Consider the following 20,105-nt stretch of genomic DNA (forward strand, 5'->3'; position numbering starts at 1 on the left):
AGCTTTAGGGTGTGTTTCTCACATAACCTGCAGTGCACATGAAGCAGACAGTGTGTTTTTACCTGTTAAACCCAACCCAACAGGAAGATGCTCACATACACACACCATTGCTCATCATTTTATATATTGAACCACATCATTATTTTGTTTTCATTATTATTAATTATATTTTTTTTACTTTTTAAAAATCTCATACTATATACTAAATAAGATATGTAGACATTTAAAGACCTTGTGATAGGTTTTTAGATTTTAAATCTTGTTTTAAGTAATCAAATTAAATACTAAAGTTTCCTCTGTGTATCTGGCTAAAGGGCACTTGGTGCTGGAGAGAGAGTCATGCGTAGAAAAGCGTTACACACCTGGATCTGCACACTCAAATTCTATTACATACTACGCACTATACACTCTATAATCTGCACATTTTATTACACACTACTTACCACATGCCTGAAGGAGGTGTATGCCCAAATGTTTATTAAAATGGAGTGCACATATCCTAGTGAAACTTTTTTTAATTGTACATGTAGGAAAAGAAATGTTTTTTTTCCCAGGACTAATCGGACTAGAAATCCTTGAATCTTAAATCAAGCACAGCCCAAATAAGATTGTTGATTGACCTTTACCACCACCATACAATCTCAACAATTATGTCAACAATTCAGGACTTGTTTTCTGAGTGTTATATAAAGTATGCATCTTTTGTCAGTCAACCGTGTTTTTAGACCTTCTTTAGCTGCCCTATAGCTGTTGTAATAGCAGACATTTACACAGCTTCAGCACTTAGCATGTCTTGCTCACAAGTGGGAGACCCTCATCAGATCTTTGACAGCTCCTTAGTACCACTGAATATATTGGTTTTGATAAGCTAGGTTACTGATGTTGAAGTGCCTCAATGTTGGCAAGGCAAACTTCTTCAAACCGTATGGTTTCTCAGTGGTTCATTTTTTAGAAATGTGCCTCTTATTAGGCAACATTTCATTGGCTTTTTTTGCAGTTGCATAATACATTTAGGAAGTAAATTGAACTAATTGCTGCACTTAATCAATGAAATGCACTTCATAAGATACATATAGCATAACATTTTACAGCTTTCCTGGTCGCCGCCCCCCCCCCCCAAACAACCTTCCATGTATCTCAGGGAAGACTTTTACATGAAAGTCTCTTGATGCTGCAACGTATAGTGCCTTATCCATCAACACGAAACATACAAACACACCCTCTTGGACCAGTCGTTGCACAGACACACTAATATTGGCTTGGATAGGATTCTGAATAAGTAGGGACTGGGCAGCTGGTATGGAGGAGGAGGAGGAGGAGCAGTTGACGTCTTGCTGCTGCAGAGACGCAGAAGGAACTGGAGGATTCATCAGTGCAGATGCTAGAATGAAGTTCCACCTGGACAGTGGATGGAATATTTCTTGTCACATTTCTATGAAGATGATTTCAAAGTCATCTGGCCACCATCAGGAAAGGTGTTCCATTCCTCTGAGCCTGTAAGAAAAAATCTTCACCCCTCTACAAATGAAGAAAGCTTACAGTTCGTTCACACATGCATACAAACTCTGGAGATGAAGGATAGGCACCTTTTTAGTAACGGAATGTGTGTATGGTGTTTAATAATCCTACTTGGGTCATATTAAGTCACATTTTATTCATTATAGTTAGTTGAATAATGGTATGAAACTATTCTGAACCCCTTCCCCTTTTGTTTTTGCTAGCACACTCACATGCATCCCTATTTCTCAATGTATTTTTGCAAACACACTGCAGCAAACGTCTTTGATTTCTAAAACTAATCATTTTTGTGGTTTCCTTTGAGCACTGACCTGTGGTCAGCTGCTACACACCTTTCCCCAAACCTTTACCTATCTAGTATGGAACTGAAAATTTGAACAACAGCAATTTCACAATTTACATTCACAAGTACGCTTTACAAACAAATATACAATATAAGGTACATACAGTAGGTGTACCTTTGTGTTCTATTTTGCTGATTATTAGCAGACACTGATGCCAGAATGTAATGGGATAATAATTGTTCAGTGAACCAAAATGAATATATCAATGTCAGTGTGATGCAGTACAGATTTCTTCAATTGCTAATAAGTTAAAGTTTAAAAGTGTTAACAGCAGTAGCCACATTTCCTAAGCTACCATTTTAGTCTGGAAGGCTAAAACCGCTATGTTTACAAAACCCCTTGCAATTATTGTGGGCTTATTAAGGGTTATAAGTAAAAGTCACGCTTTGCTCCCAGGTGGATAAATTGTAATGGACCCATTTCATTCTTGTGAAGTCACAGAAATGTCACATTGATTAGCACTAATCAACTAATAATTATTAATCCTGTTTGTCAAACATCACTGAAAACGCTCGCAGGGCAAACTGCCCTTGAAATCTTTCTGCTGCTACACCAATACAATGTGGGTGAATGAAATCTGTCCTGCTCTCTGTGCATTTGACATTCAAAGAACACACCAACAGAATATATATAATATAAGTCCTGGTTACTTTGGGTAGTCCACACACCTCACTGTAAATAGTATTTTTGGAACTTCTTTCTAACGAGTAAATAATTCCAATGAAAACTGCTGGGATTATTTTCAGTGATGTAATTCAATTTCATATTGGGGTGGTGGCAGAAGTTTCAGAGATCAGCACATAAAACTATATATATGGCTAGGCATCATGTCTTTACCTATATTGCCTGCATTTTGAAAAATCAAAGTAGATTCAAGAGTGAGAGGGAAGGTGTGTCCACAGACAGAACTTTAAGTCCATATATACTGACGGCAAAAATATATCTAATTACTACAATATATAAAATAAAATCAGGAAAACATACAATTTACTCTAGTTGTCCAGCAGTCTATCAGAACCCTTGGTGATCACCTGTTGCAGCCACCTCTGCTTGAAACCTCCTGGAGCAAACGAGCCTGTGGATGTGCAGCTGTGACCTGCTGCCACATGTATGGAGAAGGTCCTGGCTAAGCTGCTTGCTCTAGGTCACGTCTGCAGCTATTGTGTTGCAGGGTGTCTCACAGGTTCACAGTGTGGTTTAAGTCAGGAGATGAAGCAGGCTGAGACAGCATCTGCTGACCAGCAGTCCGCAGGGCAGGTGTGACCCGTGAACAGAGGTTATGATGATGAACAGTGGTGTCGCCACACTTGATTATATGCAGTACAATTTCATCTGTGCATCACATGACATCGTGGAACTCAAGAAACTAATTGTGGCGTTTATCAGAGCGGCATGAGCGTTAGATTATGGCTTTTTGAAGTCATGAGTAAATGTTGCCCCTGCTAGACCTCAAAGTATTCCCAATGATCCTTGGAGTGTCAAGCTGCAAAAATAGGTGCCTCACTGTATTGCTGGTCGGAGCTTAATGGACCAGTGTGTAAGATTTAAGGTGACATTTGCAGAAACTGAATATTGTTTTTATAAGAAAGTTTTCATTAGTGTATAATCACCTCAAAATAAGTAGTGTTGTGTTTTTTTTAACTTAGATTGAGCCCTTTATATCTACAGAGTGAGTGGGTTCTGTGTGCCATGTTGCACCTCCATGTTTGTACAGTAGCCCTGAAAAGACAAATTCACCCTGGCTTTAGAGAGGGCATTTTCGCGGTTTTTGAAAGTTTTTAGGGGCCACTGAAGTTTCTTGGAACAGGAAGGTGAGGGGAAGGGTTATCACGTGGTTGCATTCTGCATTCCTCACTGCTCGAATGCTAATTCCTACACACTCTGTCTCCTACAACTCTGTCAAAAAAAAAAAAAAAAAAGTTTTAAAACATTATTTTCACATCACCTCTGATACCAGATTTCTCTAATTTTTAGATGTTTAAAATGACTTTTGCACTTTGCCAAAACATAATCTTAAATAATCTATCCAACAAAAGAAAGCAAGCACAAAAAATAAACATCACTATTTGTGATGAAAAGTCATGGGAACAGATGAGTTCTGATCAGCACACATTGGAAAAGTGTGGGGTTTTCATGGCTCAAACTCGATGGGTTGTCCCTACAATAAATGTTCATATTTACTACTAGAATACCACCAAAACTTTTGCTCATATGCTCCATAGACCACTAAGCAAAATTGTTGCTTAGTGGTCTTCAGTAATAAACATGGTCCATTTCCCTGTTATTTTAATTTTTTAATTCAGTATTAGTGGGGGAAGTGCATGGACAGTCATGTACTATTGGGAAGCTGCACATAGTGTATGGCAACAATGAGGCGTCGCACACATGAAGACCTCTGACTACACATTGCTCACATTTGGTTAGATTTGGAGTACCAATAGGCCAAGTAAAACAGGTCATGAGGCACTGAAGCTTTCTGTTCGAACATACATTTGCAACACGTTTGTAATAGAAATCAGAAATTGCCTTTAAATTGCTTTAGAAATCAGAAACTAAGAAGGGCCCAATAAACAAAACAGAACATACACTTCCAGAAACACAGAGAGACAACCTGCTGTGTTATTGTTGAGCAACTTCTGTCAGTGTTGCCTAAAGCTGATGATACACGGAGCAACTTTTAGAGCAATGTTGCTGGGCAATGTTGCCGTCAATGGTAATGATTAAAGATAAAGATAAAAGATAAAGATTACTACCACCGTAAACGCTTCCCCCACCACTCTGCCACCCGCCCCACTCCACTGCTATCTGTTCAAAACGTAGTTGGACTTGCCACCAGCAAGACTGCCCAGCAACATTGCTTAAAAAGTTGCCCCGTGTATCATCAGCTTAACTTTTTTTTATTTCTTGTTGTTAGCAGGGCATTTTTGTGGCTTTTATTACAGACAATAGAGAGATGCAACAAAGGTCTGTTGGGACCTGAACCAGGGTTGTTGCGGTTCACAGTCTAAGTCACAAGGGCGCGCCTGTTGTGCCTTTTTATGAAAAAGTACACACTGTTCTTGATAGACACAAGAAACAGAGGGAGACTCTGACCAGGGGGCCCACACTATATTTTGTCACTGGGGCCACTATCAAGGAAATCATTTTAAAACTTTCTCATTCATCCAGAACAGTTCATTTTCATTTACTACATATTCTGCTCCATGTTTTACACAGGAAGAGAAGCGACATAACTGCTTAATGAATATTTTGGTAGTTTAAACCACATATAACTGACATTCAGCTAATTTGTTAAAGGATGCACCATACTCACTTTTTATCAGTTAAACTTAAGCAAATGAGTAAGGCCCCTCTCTTCTGTTGCGAACTGTCAGTGGGAGTTGCTGCAAAGAGTTGACTTCTTTCTTCATTGTCTTCCCCCCCTTTGCCTTTAGTTTAAATTTCATTGGCTGTTAGCAGGAAACTTGAGTCTTGTTCTGCGTCTTTCAACAAAAACACCGTGAAACCCAACATGTTTGAGGTCACTGAAAAGGACAAAGTCTTCAGTTTTGACTCTTGTCTTCCCATCATGGACTGGCTGGGTCTTTCCATGTCAGGCCCACAGACTTAATATTTCTACACTTAACATTCCCTGATTAAAGAAGCCCACAAGTAACTGTTGCAGATTTTCAAATACACATAACTGCGTAGGATTTTTGCACATAATGTAAGACATTTTTACAGGAGTGTGATTGTGTCAGGCAAAACCATTCAACAAGGTCTAACAGAAGCTGTTTGATTGTTTTTTTCCCCCCCAAACATTTCCAACCAGTGTCAGAAAGTTTCACACCACTCAACCGCAGACACGTCACCAGCTGAGCATAATGCTGGTTTTGTTCACACAACTTCCAAATGACTAATCTGCTCATATGATGCCGTAATGGTTCTCTCAGGGTCCACTGGGATAACATTGCTCACATTTACATTTATCATTATGATACATTAAATGGGATGTCAGTGTTACCAAAACCTTAAATATTACACATTACACAGCTTAGCATTTAGCTGTTTTGCACAGTGACACAAGATGAGTCAATGAGTTTATTGTAGATTAAATAAATTCATTCTTAATGTAAATTGCCTGCCTTCCAAGAGTCTACAGTAAGACTGTTGTGTTTGGCTTGAGGTGCAGTGTGATCACATGATGTAGTATAATGGCATGGCATAGGCATGTGATTTCTGTTGATTAGTTTCAGTGTTTACAGCAGTGACCTGTCAGTTTGGGATGGTATTTTTTCTTGATATTTATTTATTTGCTGTGTGTCAGTTTACAGATACTAGCATGTGTAATATTTAGTTTTGAGAAGTGACCTGAAGAAGAGTTTAATGTCCGAGCAAAACAGAAATTTGTTATGAGAGGTGCTGTCAATAAATGTCAGCTTTTAGCCATAATCTGTTCTTCCTGTTTCTCTTGGATCTTCATTGTAGCTTTTTGTTTCTTCTTTTAAACCTCACTACCACTGTTTCTCCAAGACATGCTCTCAGAAGCCTGTATTTCCTTGGCCTTGTAACATTTAAATCAGTTCAGTACCTCACCATTTAATTGTGAAACACAAGCACCCTCTACTGGCCAAATGAATAATGTACAACCAAAGACAAAACACCACTGACATTCCCAGTGTTTTTCAGTTTGTGAGAGATTATGCCTCGTCGCACCATAGTTGAAGTACTTGCCATGTTTTATGAAGTTATGTGGGCTCGATATATCACCTTGCAGACATATATGGCATATATACCTATGGTACATATTCTCCCTCAAAACCTCATGTGACTTTCTCAAAACACCAACCATGTATGTATCTACTCAGCCTAATAATAATGAGCGCAGTTTTAGTGCAGCAGCTTGACATACACAAACTCTCCAACTCAGGTCTACAACAGTGAGAGCAAATATCATATTTTTAATTTATCCTACCAGTGAATCATTGCTGAAGTAAAATCCCCTGTAGACCACAGGGAATGTTATATTTTGGTACTCATGATGTAATGAAAGGATTAATTATCGCTTCCCTTTTTAAAAGTTAAAAGGATACTGACCACATTTTCTTGCCTTGATGAATTGTCATTTTATAAAAAGGGGAATTCACAACACAACTTTGCCCATAGACACAATATTTAAAAGTATTTTACAGCAATATAAAGTCATATGTGGAAAAAGTAATGTAAAAAAGAAAATCACTGAGTGGTTAAAGGTCAAAAGTTTGACATTTTGGTAAATACGCTTATTTACATTCTTAGTGGGAGTTAGATTAGAAGATCGATACCTCTTTCATGGCCCAGAGCCAGCAGCCAGGTCAGCTTAGTGCTTGAGGAAGATACTGCTCTGGGCCAAGAAATAGTCCTGCTCATTCTCTACAGTAGAATAACACACTCTTCACTTCAGTTTTTGCAATTAGGCAGATTTTGTTCTCTTTGGACATAGCCAGGGGATCTGCTTCCCAATTGTTTCTAGTATTTATGATAAGATAAGATAACCATCTCCTAATTCCAGCTTCATATTTGGCACATAGACGTGAGATCATTTCATCTAGCTCTCCGCAAAGAAGCGCATATGTGTATTTCCCAAAATGTCAAACTTTTGCTTCATGGACGAACAGTAGCTCACTTAAACTCACTGACAACACAAGAGCTCCGGTTCAGGAGTTACATGCCATGGAGGTGGACGTGTCCTCAGACTGTCATAAGGAATACATGAGGTTTAAATCACATGGGTGTCTTATGTTTGACATCAAAACCTGCTGGCTATTGGCAGTCTGTGGCACATTTAGATTTAGAAATGATGGATTAGCGCTTTTGTTCTCACTTTGGTATGAGGATGTTGCATTTCATGAATATATATAATATATACTGTATATGAATATAATATGTTTAGGGTGTATTTTTAGCCACACTATTGGAGTGGCTCTATGGATGACAACTTCTGTCTGTAGGTCGTTCATTCTACCACTTTGGTCCTGACAGAAAAAAAGCAACAACTATTAGGTGGATTCAATAAAAGTCTGGTGATCCTTTGACTTTTCCTCTAGTGCCGCCATGAGGTTGACATTTTTTGTTTTTAGAGAAATGTCAAATATAGGTTGGATCGCCTTGACATTTTGTACACACACATTCGTGTCCCCTCAGGATGAATAACTTACTATCCCCCTCAGGATAATAACTTTGGCGATTCCATACCTTTTCATCTTTCATCATCAGGTCAAATTTTGAAAATCTTCCAATACTTTGGTTTATGACCAAATACACAAAACTGACATTCACCTCAGACTCAGCTGTACCTTGTGATTACAACTTCTAATTATCAGTGGTAACAATGTCAGTATAGCCTCACAGAACCGCTAGCATGGCTTGTTTTGAGCCTTGTTTTTAAAGTAACGGGCATTGTTGCTCTTTTCTATCTGGTTCTGTTCATTATTAAAGGTACGATTAAAGTTTTACACTTAGAATTTACTTTAATTTTCAGCCCATTTAAGTAGCTTCATCTTGCAAATGACACCTAAAAGTGACACCTAAAGTTTGACCAATGTTGATTAAATTAATAGAAATAACTGAGAACTTACCTGGTGAAGAACTGGACTGACCCAGCTCTCCTTCACAAGCAAGACATTTAGGATTAAAACCATCTGGTATTTTAATCTTTAGCTTCAACAACTTCCCTGATTTAAAAATGAATAAAGACATTCTCAGAACATTTCGCCTGTTCACAAACTGCGGTCAGTGTCATTTTAGGGAAATATATGTTCACACATGCAAACAGCTGAGCACATACAGAGCTAAAGCCAGGGAACCTTCTCTATATCAATTGTTCAAACTAAACACATCTGCCCATGGTAAACAAAAGTGTCAAATGAAATATCCTAACATTTCACCTTAGATTTAAGTTATGTAAGAAGAGCAGTTATACTGATTAACTGAATAAACCTGTTGTAGTCACAATATCTGCAAAAAACAAAATCCAAGACACAGTTTAAGAATGATGAAATTAATTGCTTCCAGATATTGACTTGTATATCGTTTTGCATGCTTTGGAAGTGAGAAATTCAGCAGAATCAACTTGCCAAGGACAACATTTATTTATTTTCTTTTATGGTTTGCTGAATAAGCCAGCAGTGTGGTGTCTTTTACTATAATATTATATATAATATACATATATAAATATCACATAAGGCTGTGGCTTTGCTTAAATTGTCTCTCCAGCTGTGTTTTCATTTCATCTTTACAACAACATTTTCCAACCATTACACCAAGAGCCATTACATATGAAGCAGAATTCCTTATGCGCTGCGGAAAAAAATCATATAAATTGCCATTCTTACAAATCAGATTGCCTGACAACCTACAGTAGATTATAACAACAGTAGTCATTCTTCCATGACTGTTTGTTCAGTATAGTGCAAGTATAGATCTATGACTGTATTCTTCAAGTGTAAACTTTGATGTAAGTGTTTTTGTTAGTACCTATACATTGTATGAACACATCTGAGATGGGAGGTCCGAAACAGTAACTACAGTCATCACAATGCTAATTAGAGACTGTTTGTTATTTATCACAGGGAGGGGGGTGGTGGGGATAGGACTTTTTTTTTTATCTTAAAGGCTGACATTTCTCGGCCATTATGTTTATAGTGAACCGTGACTCTTAAACCTTGGTCCTCCTTTCCTCTTTGGGTAAAAAGCAAACTAGCAGCCCAGGTACAGAAGTTACTATGATAATTTGAGGTGTGAAACAAAAATAAGACGCTGACTTAGTCCAGCCGATGCACCGAGGAAATAGCACAGAGGGAGTAAGAGTTATAACCAAAACAAACAGCAAATCTTCCCTGCAAAAAATCGCATCATCACACATCACAGTGCGCACACAGCCAACATAAGTGACATGCATATTAATGACTGTTTTCCCAAATAAACATAACATACAAACCATTGGCAGCAGTGGCCAAAATAATGTAACAATACAATTACAGTTTTTTTTTTAGAATGTATTAGGCCATGACGGTTCACCTTGTGGTGAAAGGAGTATCCAATGTGGATAACGAGAAAAAAATTATAAAAAACTGGTTAACACAAAGGCAAGATCGGATCGTTTATTATCCAGTTACCTTTCAGGATAATCACAGGAGATCACATTTTAATACCAGGTGTAAATTTGGGCTATTATAATTATATGTTTATAATTATGTGATAGAGATGGGATCATCCAGCCACACTATGGAGGCTAAGGTAATGTCCAATGAGGTTTAGGTAGGTGTGGGGAGGCAAGTTTTTTTTAAAAGAAAAAATGTATGTGAAATAAATAGAAAATACAACTATTTAAAATTATTTTGTCCCTCCACTATTGCCAAAATAAAAAACACAAGTCGCTCCCCAGTGCTTAAAAAAAAATTCGTTTTGCAAGAAGATTTTTTTCAGCATTTCTGTTTTATTTGATTGTCACAGTAGATAGAGACAGGAAAGGCAGGGCAGAAAGAAATAATCTGGGCCGGATTCAAACCCAGAAAGGCTTTGGCATTTGGGCCCCATCGATGTGAAGCTTTATCAGAGGCCTATATGTAGATAAGAGATAGAACAGGATCCCCTGGAGTCTAGATGCTGATGGTGTTGGAGTAAAGTCAGTAGGTGGTTGATAGAAACTCTCAGTTGAATTGCCTGAAACATCCAGGTGGCGATGGGAAGGTGGTGATTTGCCCAGCAGTCAGTCTGAAAGACAGAATGAGAGAAAGTTGCTATGATATTTTAAGAACGGCATATACGGGCCAACTGGCACCAAGAAAGATCATTAATATGTAGACATGGTGTCGTCAGAATTGTGAATGTAACAACTTTGACGGGGGTGCAAACAGAAAGGACAGAGAAGATTAAAGGCTCAGGAATACAGGCAAAATGTGGGAAAAAAAGCTTTCACTGAATCTCTATCACAAATACCCTAATTAAAGAAATTGTATGTCAGCCTGTGAGGACTGCATGAATATTAAAGATTTTGTTTGACTTGTCGGGTTGATCAAAATATTAATCAAAATGGGATATTCTTGATTTTAAGATTATCTACCATAGTTTCATAGGTATGTGAATTCTCAACGATTAAAAGAGTTGTGCTGGGATCTTCCTTGATTGACCAGTGACGTGGTCTTAAAGAGAGTGTCATCATCTTGAAACCACAACTACCCACTTTGGCGCACACACACACACACACACACACACATAATCATGCATAAATAAAGATTCTTCATTCTTTACCTCATTAGTGCAGAAGGTGACTCATTGGCATATATGTTCCTTCCTTATTTCCTTCATTCATTAGTTCATTTATTCAGTTTTTCGTCTACCTGTCTCAGTATCCGAAAGCAGAAGTGTCTGCAGAGGACACATTAAACCACGATCATTCACTTTCTTCCTGCATTGACACTGCTTTGGTGTGTTAGCCTATTGGGCATGCTATAGGGTGCAAAGGAGGCAGAGAACCACATTTGAACCCAGTCTTCTGTAAATATTCCTTGTTTGGTTGGATGTCACATTGAATTTTGCCCACTGCATCTCCATAAGGCCCAAACGTGAATTATCGTATCTCAAACCTCTACACTCATATGCTGTATACATTCTTGTGTTTGTATGGGGTTTTTGCAGGTGACCTGGTTTCCTCCCTGAAATGCACATTAGTTATTAGGAATATTACTCCAAATTGACCAAACCTTTGAACTGGAGCTGCTTGATACTTAATACTCTAAAGTTAAAGTATTTAAGTATATTCAAGAAAATTGATTGATTGTTGGTTTTGTAGAAATTCAGAAAATAGTAAGTAAGTATATTTAATATAGCACCTTTCACAGAGCAAGGCACAAAGTGCTTTACAGAAGTAAAATAATAAAATGATAATAATAATACAGAAACAATGATGTTAAGTAGTAATAAATAATTATCAAACAATAAAGCATAAGCAACAACCACATAAAACAGTAAAATAATCAAGCAATAAAACATAAGCAACAAACATCATAAAAAAAATGAAATAGTCAGTCAATATAACCAAGTCATTTAGTGAGAAACGCTGTCACAATTACTCAGAACCCAAAGTGACACCTGCACAATGCTGGTTTTGTTTATTATTATTAGAGGTAAATTAATTAATTAAAAGTAAAAGCAGCAAATACTCATATTTGAGAGTCATGGGTCATATGGGCTAAATGAATTTTTCAAAATAGTTTCCAATCAATTTTCTGACAATTGTTTTGTGTGTAAAATTATTTGTAAAATACCTAGTAACGGAAGCCATCATATAATTGTAGTGGAGTAAGAAGCACAAGAAAAAATTCAAATAAAGTACAGCTACTTCAATTTTGAATGTAAGTACAGTTCTTGAGTAAACATACTTTGTTGAATTCCACCATGGCTGAAGGATCAAATGCAGAGGATGCATTCAACAGGACCAGTGATTAAATTAGCTTACCCTGCAATGTCACACTGCCTTTATCTATGTCTAATCCGAGCCTCTACCATGCTCATATTCCCTATCTTGGTCTTTTCTAAAGCAGACTTTGCCACCTTTTGACCATACATCCTAAAACACTTGATCACATGTTTGACATCACAACTTCTACAGGGCTTACCATGGTCATCCTCACTTCTTGAGCTTGGCTAGCAATTCAGTGTATGTAAGCTTCTTACTTCTTACTGTTTGTGCCATAATGCCAGGTCTGATCTAAGGCTAATTCTGATTACTCACATAAGCAACTTAACACTGAAAATGTGTAAATCTAACCTTAAATACTGCTGGTCAGGCCCGGCGCCAGGATGAATTGACTGAGGGGGCAGTTAAAAATGGCGAGGGGGCAAATCTTTCTATATATATATCAATACATAGGGCCCCCACGGCGTGAAGCGCAACTCCTGTTTTGCTCGTTTGACGGCAGAAAAAAATGGTCTGTGCGCCGGGTGCATGGTTCAAAAGGGTCGTACTTAGTCTGTGAATTAGTCATGGGTGTGTAGGGCATAACATGCAATACACCAATCAGTGTCATCTCCTATTTAAAGCCAGGTGCACTTGTACTTTGGCGCACTGCCATTATAGTGTATGAGCGCATTATGAAAAACACCAGTTGACTGATTGAACTGCAGATGCACAGCAGAGAGGGGATATGGAGAGAAGTGTAGATGTGATCTCTGATCATGAAGCCTCTGTTGCTCTGCTGCTCTGTAGTTTATCAGTGAAGTGTCGGAACTCCAGTCTGTTAACAGGCAGCTGCTGTCTCCTCTATGAAACATCTGGATCCTCGCTGCTCTGCTTTAATATAAACTATGATGAACGGGTCATGGGTCACATCTCTCCCCCACACTGGTTTCTTTATTTTGTGTTTTATTGATGTAGGAGTGTTTTCTTTAACAATTTACTTTCATTATTAGATGGCTACTGTCGGTCATTTTAAACGTCATGTGCGCAATAAAGTCACAACAAATATCGTGGGGTATTTGAGCAGCAAAACAGAAAAAACCTGAAGTTCTAAACTTGACATGACAGGACAGAGGAAACTCTCCAGAGGAAACAGAATTCAACTTTTAGCTTCTGAAATTATTCAGACAGCGTTTGTGCATGTCTAGCCTGCTCTGTGCAAGTGGATCGCTGTCAGATGATGAGCTGTCAGATGATGAGCTGTCAGATGCAGAATGAATCCAAGACACATCACTGTCCTAAGCCCCCCACCATCAGCCTCTCCTTACTGAACGAGTCTGCATGCCTGTTTAGTAGAAGACTAAAGGTGTTGCCAGTAGCAACACAAAATGTTTATCTAAAGTGAATTAATAGCGTGAAATGACTGCGTTCTCTATAGATCAACTTTTACATGCTGGTGCTTATGGGAAAATGGCAGGTTTTTTTCAATCAATCTTTATCTTGACAGTGACACTTCTTAACAAAACACATAAGAAACTGTAACTGAGGGGGCAAAGCTCCATGCCAAAGCTCCATGCCCGCTGCTGGTGTTATAGCTAGTGGCAATGATCGGGGTCCAAGCAGATTGCCAGCATTTGGATGCTTGTGAAACTGTGAAAATGTAACCATGATAAATACTGTGTCACCTTGAGGTTAATGAGTGTCATTATATGTGCCTTTTGTAGTGGGTGAAATTTGGACTCCATCTGTCAGTTTTATTGTTTCTAGGTCTTACGATTTTTCCAGCACAAATACTTTTAGTAGAGAAAAATAATAATAAGAAAAAAAATAGACTTGGTAAAATCCTTAAAACAGTCAAAATGTTGGTATTAAAGCAAAAATCACACATCATTCTGCTAGTGTCGGGTATATTGCCAAATACTCAAAATAGAAAATGTGCATACAGTACTAATTACAGTAAGAGACTGAATGTCACTGCGTACTCATTGTTTGAACACCATTTGAAACATGATATGTAGTATCCAAAGAATACTAGATATCAGTTTACTGCTTGGACCCCTAAATATATATTAAAATATAAAATGTTAGTATCTACTGTATATTGCTAAATACAGTACTATTCCCCTTTAACTGGATGGGTAGCGTGGCCTCTTGATTGGTCAAGAAGGACTTGCAACATACCATCCATTTAATGCAAACATAATGAACACATTTGTACATGTAAGGTTTTACATTATCTGTGTCCATCATTAGTGGGACTTCTATTTTTTTGGTCAGACAATCAATATATACAGTATTTACATTCATAGAGATTGCCACACCAAAGCTACAATCCATAAGTTGTGTAAATGGAACTCATCACCACCACTTTCCTTTCCTACATTTTAAAATAATAACACTTAACAGTCAGGATAATGCAAGTTCCAGGTTTAGGTTGGATCAACATTAGAAAACTTTGCTGATATTTTCCTAGTTAAGATGGTGCATTTACAGTTATATCATCATATATTAATTGAATAGGAATTAGCAGGATACGTGGTTTATCAAGAGCTCATAGCTCATAGTTTTTTACAATCAATTTACAGTTACAAGTACAGGAGGTCGAGGCATTACCTCCTTGGTTTTCATTTGCCTTCTCACACCAGAGCTGATCTTCCATGAAATAGACAGTAGATCACATTTATTAAAAAGTTTGTGTGATTTATTTAAATTTTTTTTACACATACAGATTGAAATGATCAGCTATAGTCATATTTATCAGAGGATAAAATCCCAGTCAGTAGTAACTGTTAAGCGCATTCACAGGACATTCATTCATATCCTCCAAAATGGCGCTGAAAAAAAAAGTTTTACAAAATGCCAACAGAGTATTGAAGCATATTACAGAGGAGGGAAATGTTGTTACATCCTCCCCGAGAAATTTGCAAGAAGATAAACTGCAGTGACTGAAGGTCACTGGAGGAAACCAGGAATAACTGTTTTGTGCTTTCCCAAACCTCACATTGTGCCATCACTGTGGATGTGTTATTGATCATTGTTCCATATGGGGACAATGAATTTTTATGTAATAAATATGTTCACTCATTTATGCATATAATAAATTAAAATGTGAAGCCGAAAAGAGTTCTAAAAGATTTGTGTTTTTATGGTTCAGACAATACAGTATTTACATACATAAATATGTAAAGGAAAATTAAAAGAAAATGTCCTGTATTGTCATATTTTACACACTAAAGCTGCAATCCTTAATTTGTGTACTGTATATTGAACTCATTACCACCACTTTCCTCTCCTACATTTTGAGATACAAACACTAAACAGTCAGGCCAATGCGAGTTCCAGATTTAAGTTGGATCAACTGCAGAAAACTCATTTTCTCATATTTTCCTTGTTGAGATGGTGACTATAGGCACGGCACTTACAATAACAGTTATATCATTATATATAAGTTACAGAGTTGTATAGGAATTAGCAGGAGAGATTAATCAAGAGCTTGTAGTTTCTGTTTACATGGAAAAGCTTGTTTAATTATTTCAAGTACCGGAAGTAAAGGCATTATCTTTTTGGCTTTGATTACTTATTACTTATTTGCGTATCTTGTACCATGTTGGTTTATGTTACAGTTAGAAACAGTTATATTTCTTCATATTGACAAAATTCCTTATTGTTCTTTTTTCAGCCAAACAGGACAGTAAAGAGATAGAGGCTGACAGTGAGGCTTTAACTCCTTCAGAACAATCTCCAGAGGACACCTCTACCGATGCTGCTCCCTCTTCCCATTCTGTCACTGAGCCAGCCCCACCACAGAGCCACTCTCAAGAAAAAGCAAAGGAGCCATTCAGCAGTGGTGTGTCGAAGCAGCAATCTGCAGAATCAGATCCCTGCATTCTACCCAAACCAGCAAAATCTAGTCTGGCTCCAGTCATACAGTCCCCATCCACTTCAGCTCCCAGACATCATGAAACAGGGGCGCTAATGGTCACTAAGACCACATACGTTATACCAAAGAAGCAGTCTGGATCCCAGCCTTCGTCCAGCCACGTGTCAGCATCAACACCAGGCCAGAAGCCGTCTTCAGGCCCAGTGCTGCTGAGCGAAACCAGAAATCTTCCAGTGCCACCTGCACCCATTGCTCCTTCATCTAGACCATCTCAGCCCAATAACCAGGTCAGACAGAGCATCCAGCGCTCCCTCACCAGCATCCTGATCAAAAGGTGAGCACTGCTTTACAGGCTAGTATGAAAATGAAAAACATCAAACATCAAGTGATGGTATAAGGAGCCAAATTAGTGAATGCCAATTAATTTATAAGCATGTTTAAAAAATGCAATTACATGCTCAAACCTGCAGCCTCTAAAAAACATTAGATACACAATTCATTTCAGTTCTTGGTTTGTATTACTACTGTGTGTCTCTACTGACTAGATTGCATAATTGTCAGTAGTAGTTAAGTAGGTTTGAAGAAATGATGATGGAACATATTTGTGGCTTTTGCACTTTTACAAGAATGAATGTGTACAAATTGCATCTCAATCCGTTAGAGCAGTGATGCAAAACAAATTTGGTGACTAACTGCCTTTTCATTTGTCAAGGGTGTGTGATTGTGAGGATTTGGAGATGTCAGAGAGTGAAGTTGCAAAGCTGGTCGCGAGCATTGAGATGGAGATGTTCGACATATTTCGCAACACAGACAGCAAATACATGAACAAGTACAGAACCATAATGTTCAACCTGAAAGACCCAAAAAACAAGGTTTGTTCAAAGTTGATAAAAATTTCTGTTTTTTCTTTACATACATTTATACTACTTTATAATACTACTTAAATAAGGTGACAGACATGTGTATAGTGACTTTAAAAAATGTTTTTTTAGGTATTTATGTTTTTAGCAAACTGACAGTCCAGTTATGGATTCTCTCTAGGGCTTGTTGTGTCGGGTTGTACGTGGAGAGATCAGTCCCTTCAGACTGGTCAGGATGAGCCAGAAGGATATGCAGGCTACCAAGGCATCAGAGCCAAGTCCAAAAGAAACAACAGAGGTAAGGTGTAATTGAAGTTATTATCAGGCCTCAGAAGGGTCAAGCACTGTTTGCGTCAGAAGTAATTATCTTCTTGCATTGCTTGTGTATCTAGGTCAAGGACGCAGCTGCCAAAGCAGCAAATTTGCTGCACAGGCCTGAAGCAGTGAAGGTTGATTTACCCAGTTTGATTCCCTCTAGACCCGAAAGAGACATGGTGTGTACTTGCTTCATTTGCATTCAATTGGTGGAATTTGCATTTTTCATATGATCATTATATTGTCTCTCCTGTTCCATATAAAGATTTCTCATGAAAGGCCATTGATGTTGTGATATGTTTGTGGGTTAAGTCTTATTGTTTGTGTTTGTATGCGTTCCCTGGAACAGAAGAAAAGTCTTCCTGCTCCTGTTTTCAAGGCCAGAACAAGCCAGCCAAGCCAGGGCAATGCTGTACCAGATATTCTTGCCTGTATGCTTAAGGACACAACATCAGAGCACAAAGCTCATCTGTTTGACCTGAAATGCAAGATATGCACAGGTGAGTTAAGGTTTTACAATAGCCATGCAATACCTAGTAGACATTATTATTCAATGACCACTCATTGATACTTTTAGTTTTTCAAAGTAGATTCTTTTTCCTTCCAAAGGTCAAAGACTAGAAGGGGAAGAGGAGGGACCTGCAAAGAAAAAACCCAATGTTTCTGAAACAAGAGATAACTATGAACCCTCTTGGAGAAAGTCTGCAGGAGATGACTCCCCTCTGCGAGCACCACCTGATTCACCTGACATGGATTTTCCAACTTCATCCCAACTGGATCATTCATCCCGCCTTACCACTGACTGTCCATTGACTATAGTAGAATCCCCTGCTTCCCCCATAATGGATTCTCCAGCCTCCCCTACTTTAGAGTCTCCAGCTTCCCCTATCATCGAGTCCCCTGCGTCCCCAACTCCAGACACTCCTAAATGTATCACTACACGAAAGAGAGCATACACACCCGTTGTGATTCCAGCTGTCTCCACAGTAACCATCACAAGGCGTGACCCCCGCACTGCGGCAAGCAGGTTTCCTGCTTCGTATAGTGGCACCACTGGTCCCAGTAACACAACCCATAACCAATCAGCCCCTTATGCTCCTCTTAAAGAAAGTAGATCTGCCTCACCTTCACCACCGACCTCCTCACTACCACCAACGAAAACATTACCTAAATCTATCTTAATGAAGCCATCTTCCTCTGCAGATCCCAGACTCTATGGCACATCCTCAAGGTATTTAAATGACTGTGCGAGTATAAAGCGCATAGAATAGAAGTATTCTATTTTGTTCTGTTTAAGGTAGTAAACATTTGAGCAAAATCAGCGTAATGTGTGGATACGATTGTTATTGTGCTATTGTGCTTTGTGTCTCAGGACTGTGATATCTGAATCCCCAGCTGATGGAGAGACTTCTCAGTTCATAGCTAAGCAAGACATACTGTGGAAAGGCTTCCTAAACATGCTCAGTGTAGCCAAGTTTGTCACCAAGGGATATCTGGTTTCAGGATCTGCTGAAAATCTCAAAGCGGTATAGTACTGCACAGTAATAACTTTTATTCACAAAGCTGTATCCAAAAGATCTGTCATTGTCATTACTTGAATTGACAAAAATATGAACAATTTCTTTCTCCCGTGTAGGATCTGCCTGATACCATACAAATCGGAGGACGAATCATGCCTCAGACAGTGTGGGACTATGTTGCAAAATTAAAGACATCTGTTACAAAGGCAAGCAGTACATATAGTATTTCTGTATGTGTCGTGTACAATATTATTGAAAATCTATCAATATATTACATCTTTTGCTTGTTTTTTGCTTACTAGGAGTTATGTGTCATTCGGTTTCACCCTGCAACAGAGGAGGAAGAGGTGGCCTATGTCTCCCTGTTTTCCTATTTTAGCAGCAGAGGTCGTTTTGGTGTGGTTGCCAATAGCAGCCGTTCCATCAAGGATGTATACCTTGTCCCACTCAGTGCAAAGGAGACAATCCCATCCATACTACAACCTCTTGAAGGACCAGGTGTGATAATGCTAAGACTAACGCTTATAGCCTTACATAATGAACGTTTGCATTATTGGGCTAAGGGTGAGCAAAATAATTTACACCTGTAAGACTCAAAAGTAACAGCTTAAATTCAGGCTGCAATATATCATCAAAGAAATCATCTTTCATCTATTTTAATAACTTTAAAAACTACCTACTGAAAAAAAAATTGACAAATGTTATTCCCAGACCATCGCTCACTCCCATCTCTTATGAAAAAGTAATCCACTTGCTTCTATCAAATGCACCTTCATGTTTTTAAACATGTTGTTACTTTAAAATTAGGATTATTATGTTGTATATAATGTATACACTTTTTACTCTTTTTAGCTGACTACAGACTCTAGTTGGTAGAGATGTTTAACAAGAAATAGTTTAATTTAGTTATTAATTTTAATTAAATATAATTATACAGTTATAACTAATAATATCCAATATCCAATTATGAGTTTTTAGGTTCAGTTGTGGTTGTGATTTCATCTTGCATTTAATTTTTGGTGTCAACTTGTAGAACATGTACATGGAGAGCATGTAGAACGTTTGTCATGTAGAATGTTTGTCATTTTAATTATTGGTGTTTTTATTGCAATGTAAAAAGCCCTAATGAAAAGTCCTGAACCAACACCCATACATATAATTATCAAACCTTTATGACCAGAATTGTAAAGCAGTAAAGCAGCAGTTCTGCAGCAGTTCTGCTGCTTTTATGACAATTTTTCTAATAATCTT

General features: G+C 38.1%; 1 protein-coding gene across 1 annotated transcript in view; it reads left to right on the forward strand.

Moving 5' to 3' along the window:
• LOC119905267 overlaps window positions 1-20,105 on the forward strand; it is a 33,158-nt gene that overhangs the window by 4,589 nt on the left and 8,464 nt on the right. The window contains exons 8-16 of the mRNA XM_038722116.1: window positions 15,959-16,493; window positions 16,872-17,031; window positions 17,201-17,317; window positions 17,412-17,513; window positions 17,684-17,834; window positions 17,944-18,565; window positions 18,707-18,860; window positions 18,971-19,060; window positions 19,157-19,352. Of these exons, the coding sequence (XP_038578044.1) occupies window positions 15,959-16,493; window positions 16,872-17,031; window positions 17,201-17,317; window positions 17,412-17,513; window positions 17,684-17,834; window positions 17,944-18,565; window positions 18,707-18,860; window positions 18,971-19,060; window positions 19,157-19,352 (2,127 nt within the window). The remainder of the gene's footprint in view (window positions 1-15,958; window positions 16,494-16,871; window positions 17,032-17,200; window positions 17,318-17,411; window positions 17,514-17,683; window positions 17,835-17,943; window positions 18,566-18,706; window positions 18,861-18,970; window positions 19,061-19,156; window positions 19,353-20,105) is intronic.

Source organism: Micropterus salmoides, unplaced genomic scaffold, assembly GCF_014851395.1.
Source record: "Micropterus salmoides isolate LMB-PRFRI ecotype aquatic unplaced genomic scaffold, ASM1485139v1 Ms_hic_scaffold_16, whole genome shotgun sequence".
Lineage (NCBI taxonomy): Eukaryota > Metazoa > Chordata > Actinopteri > Centrarchiformes > Centrarchidae > Micropterus > Micropterus salmoides.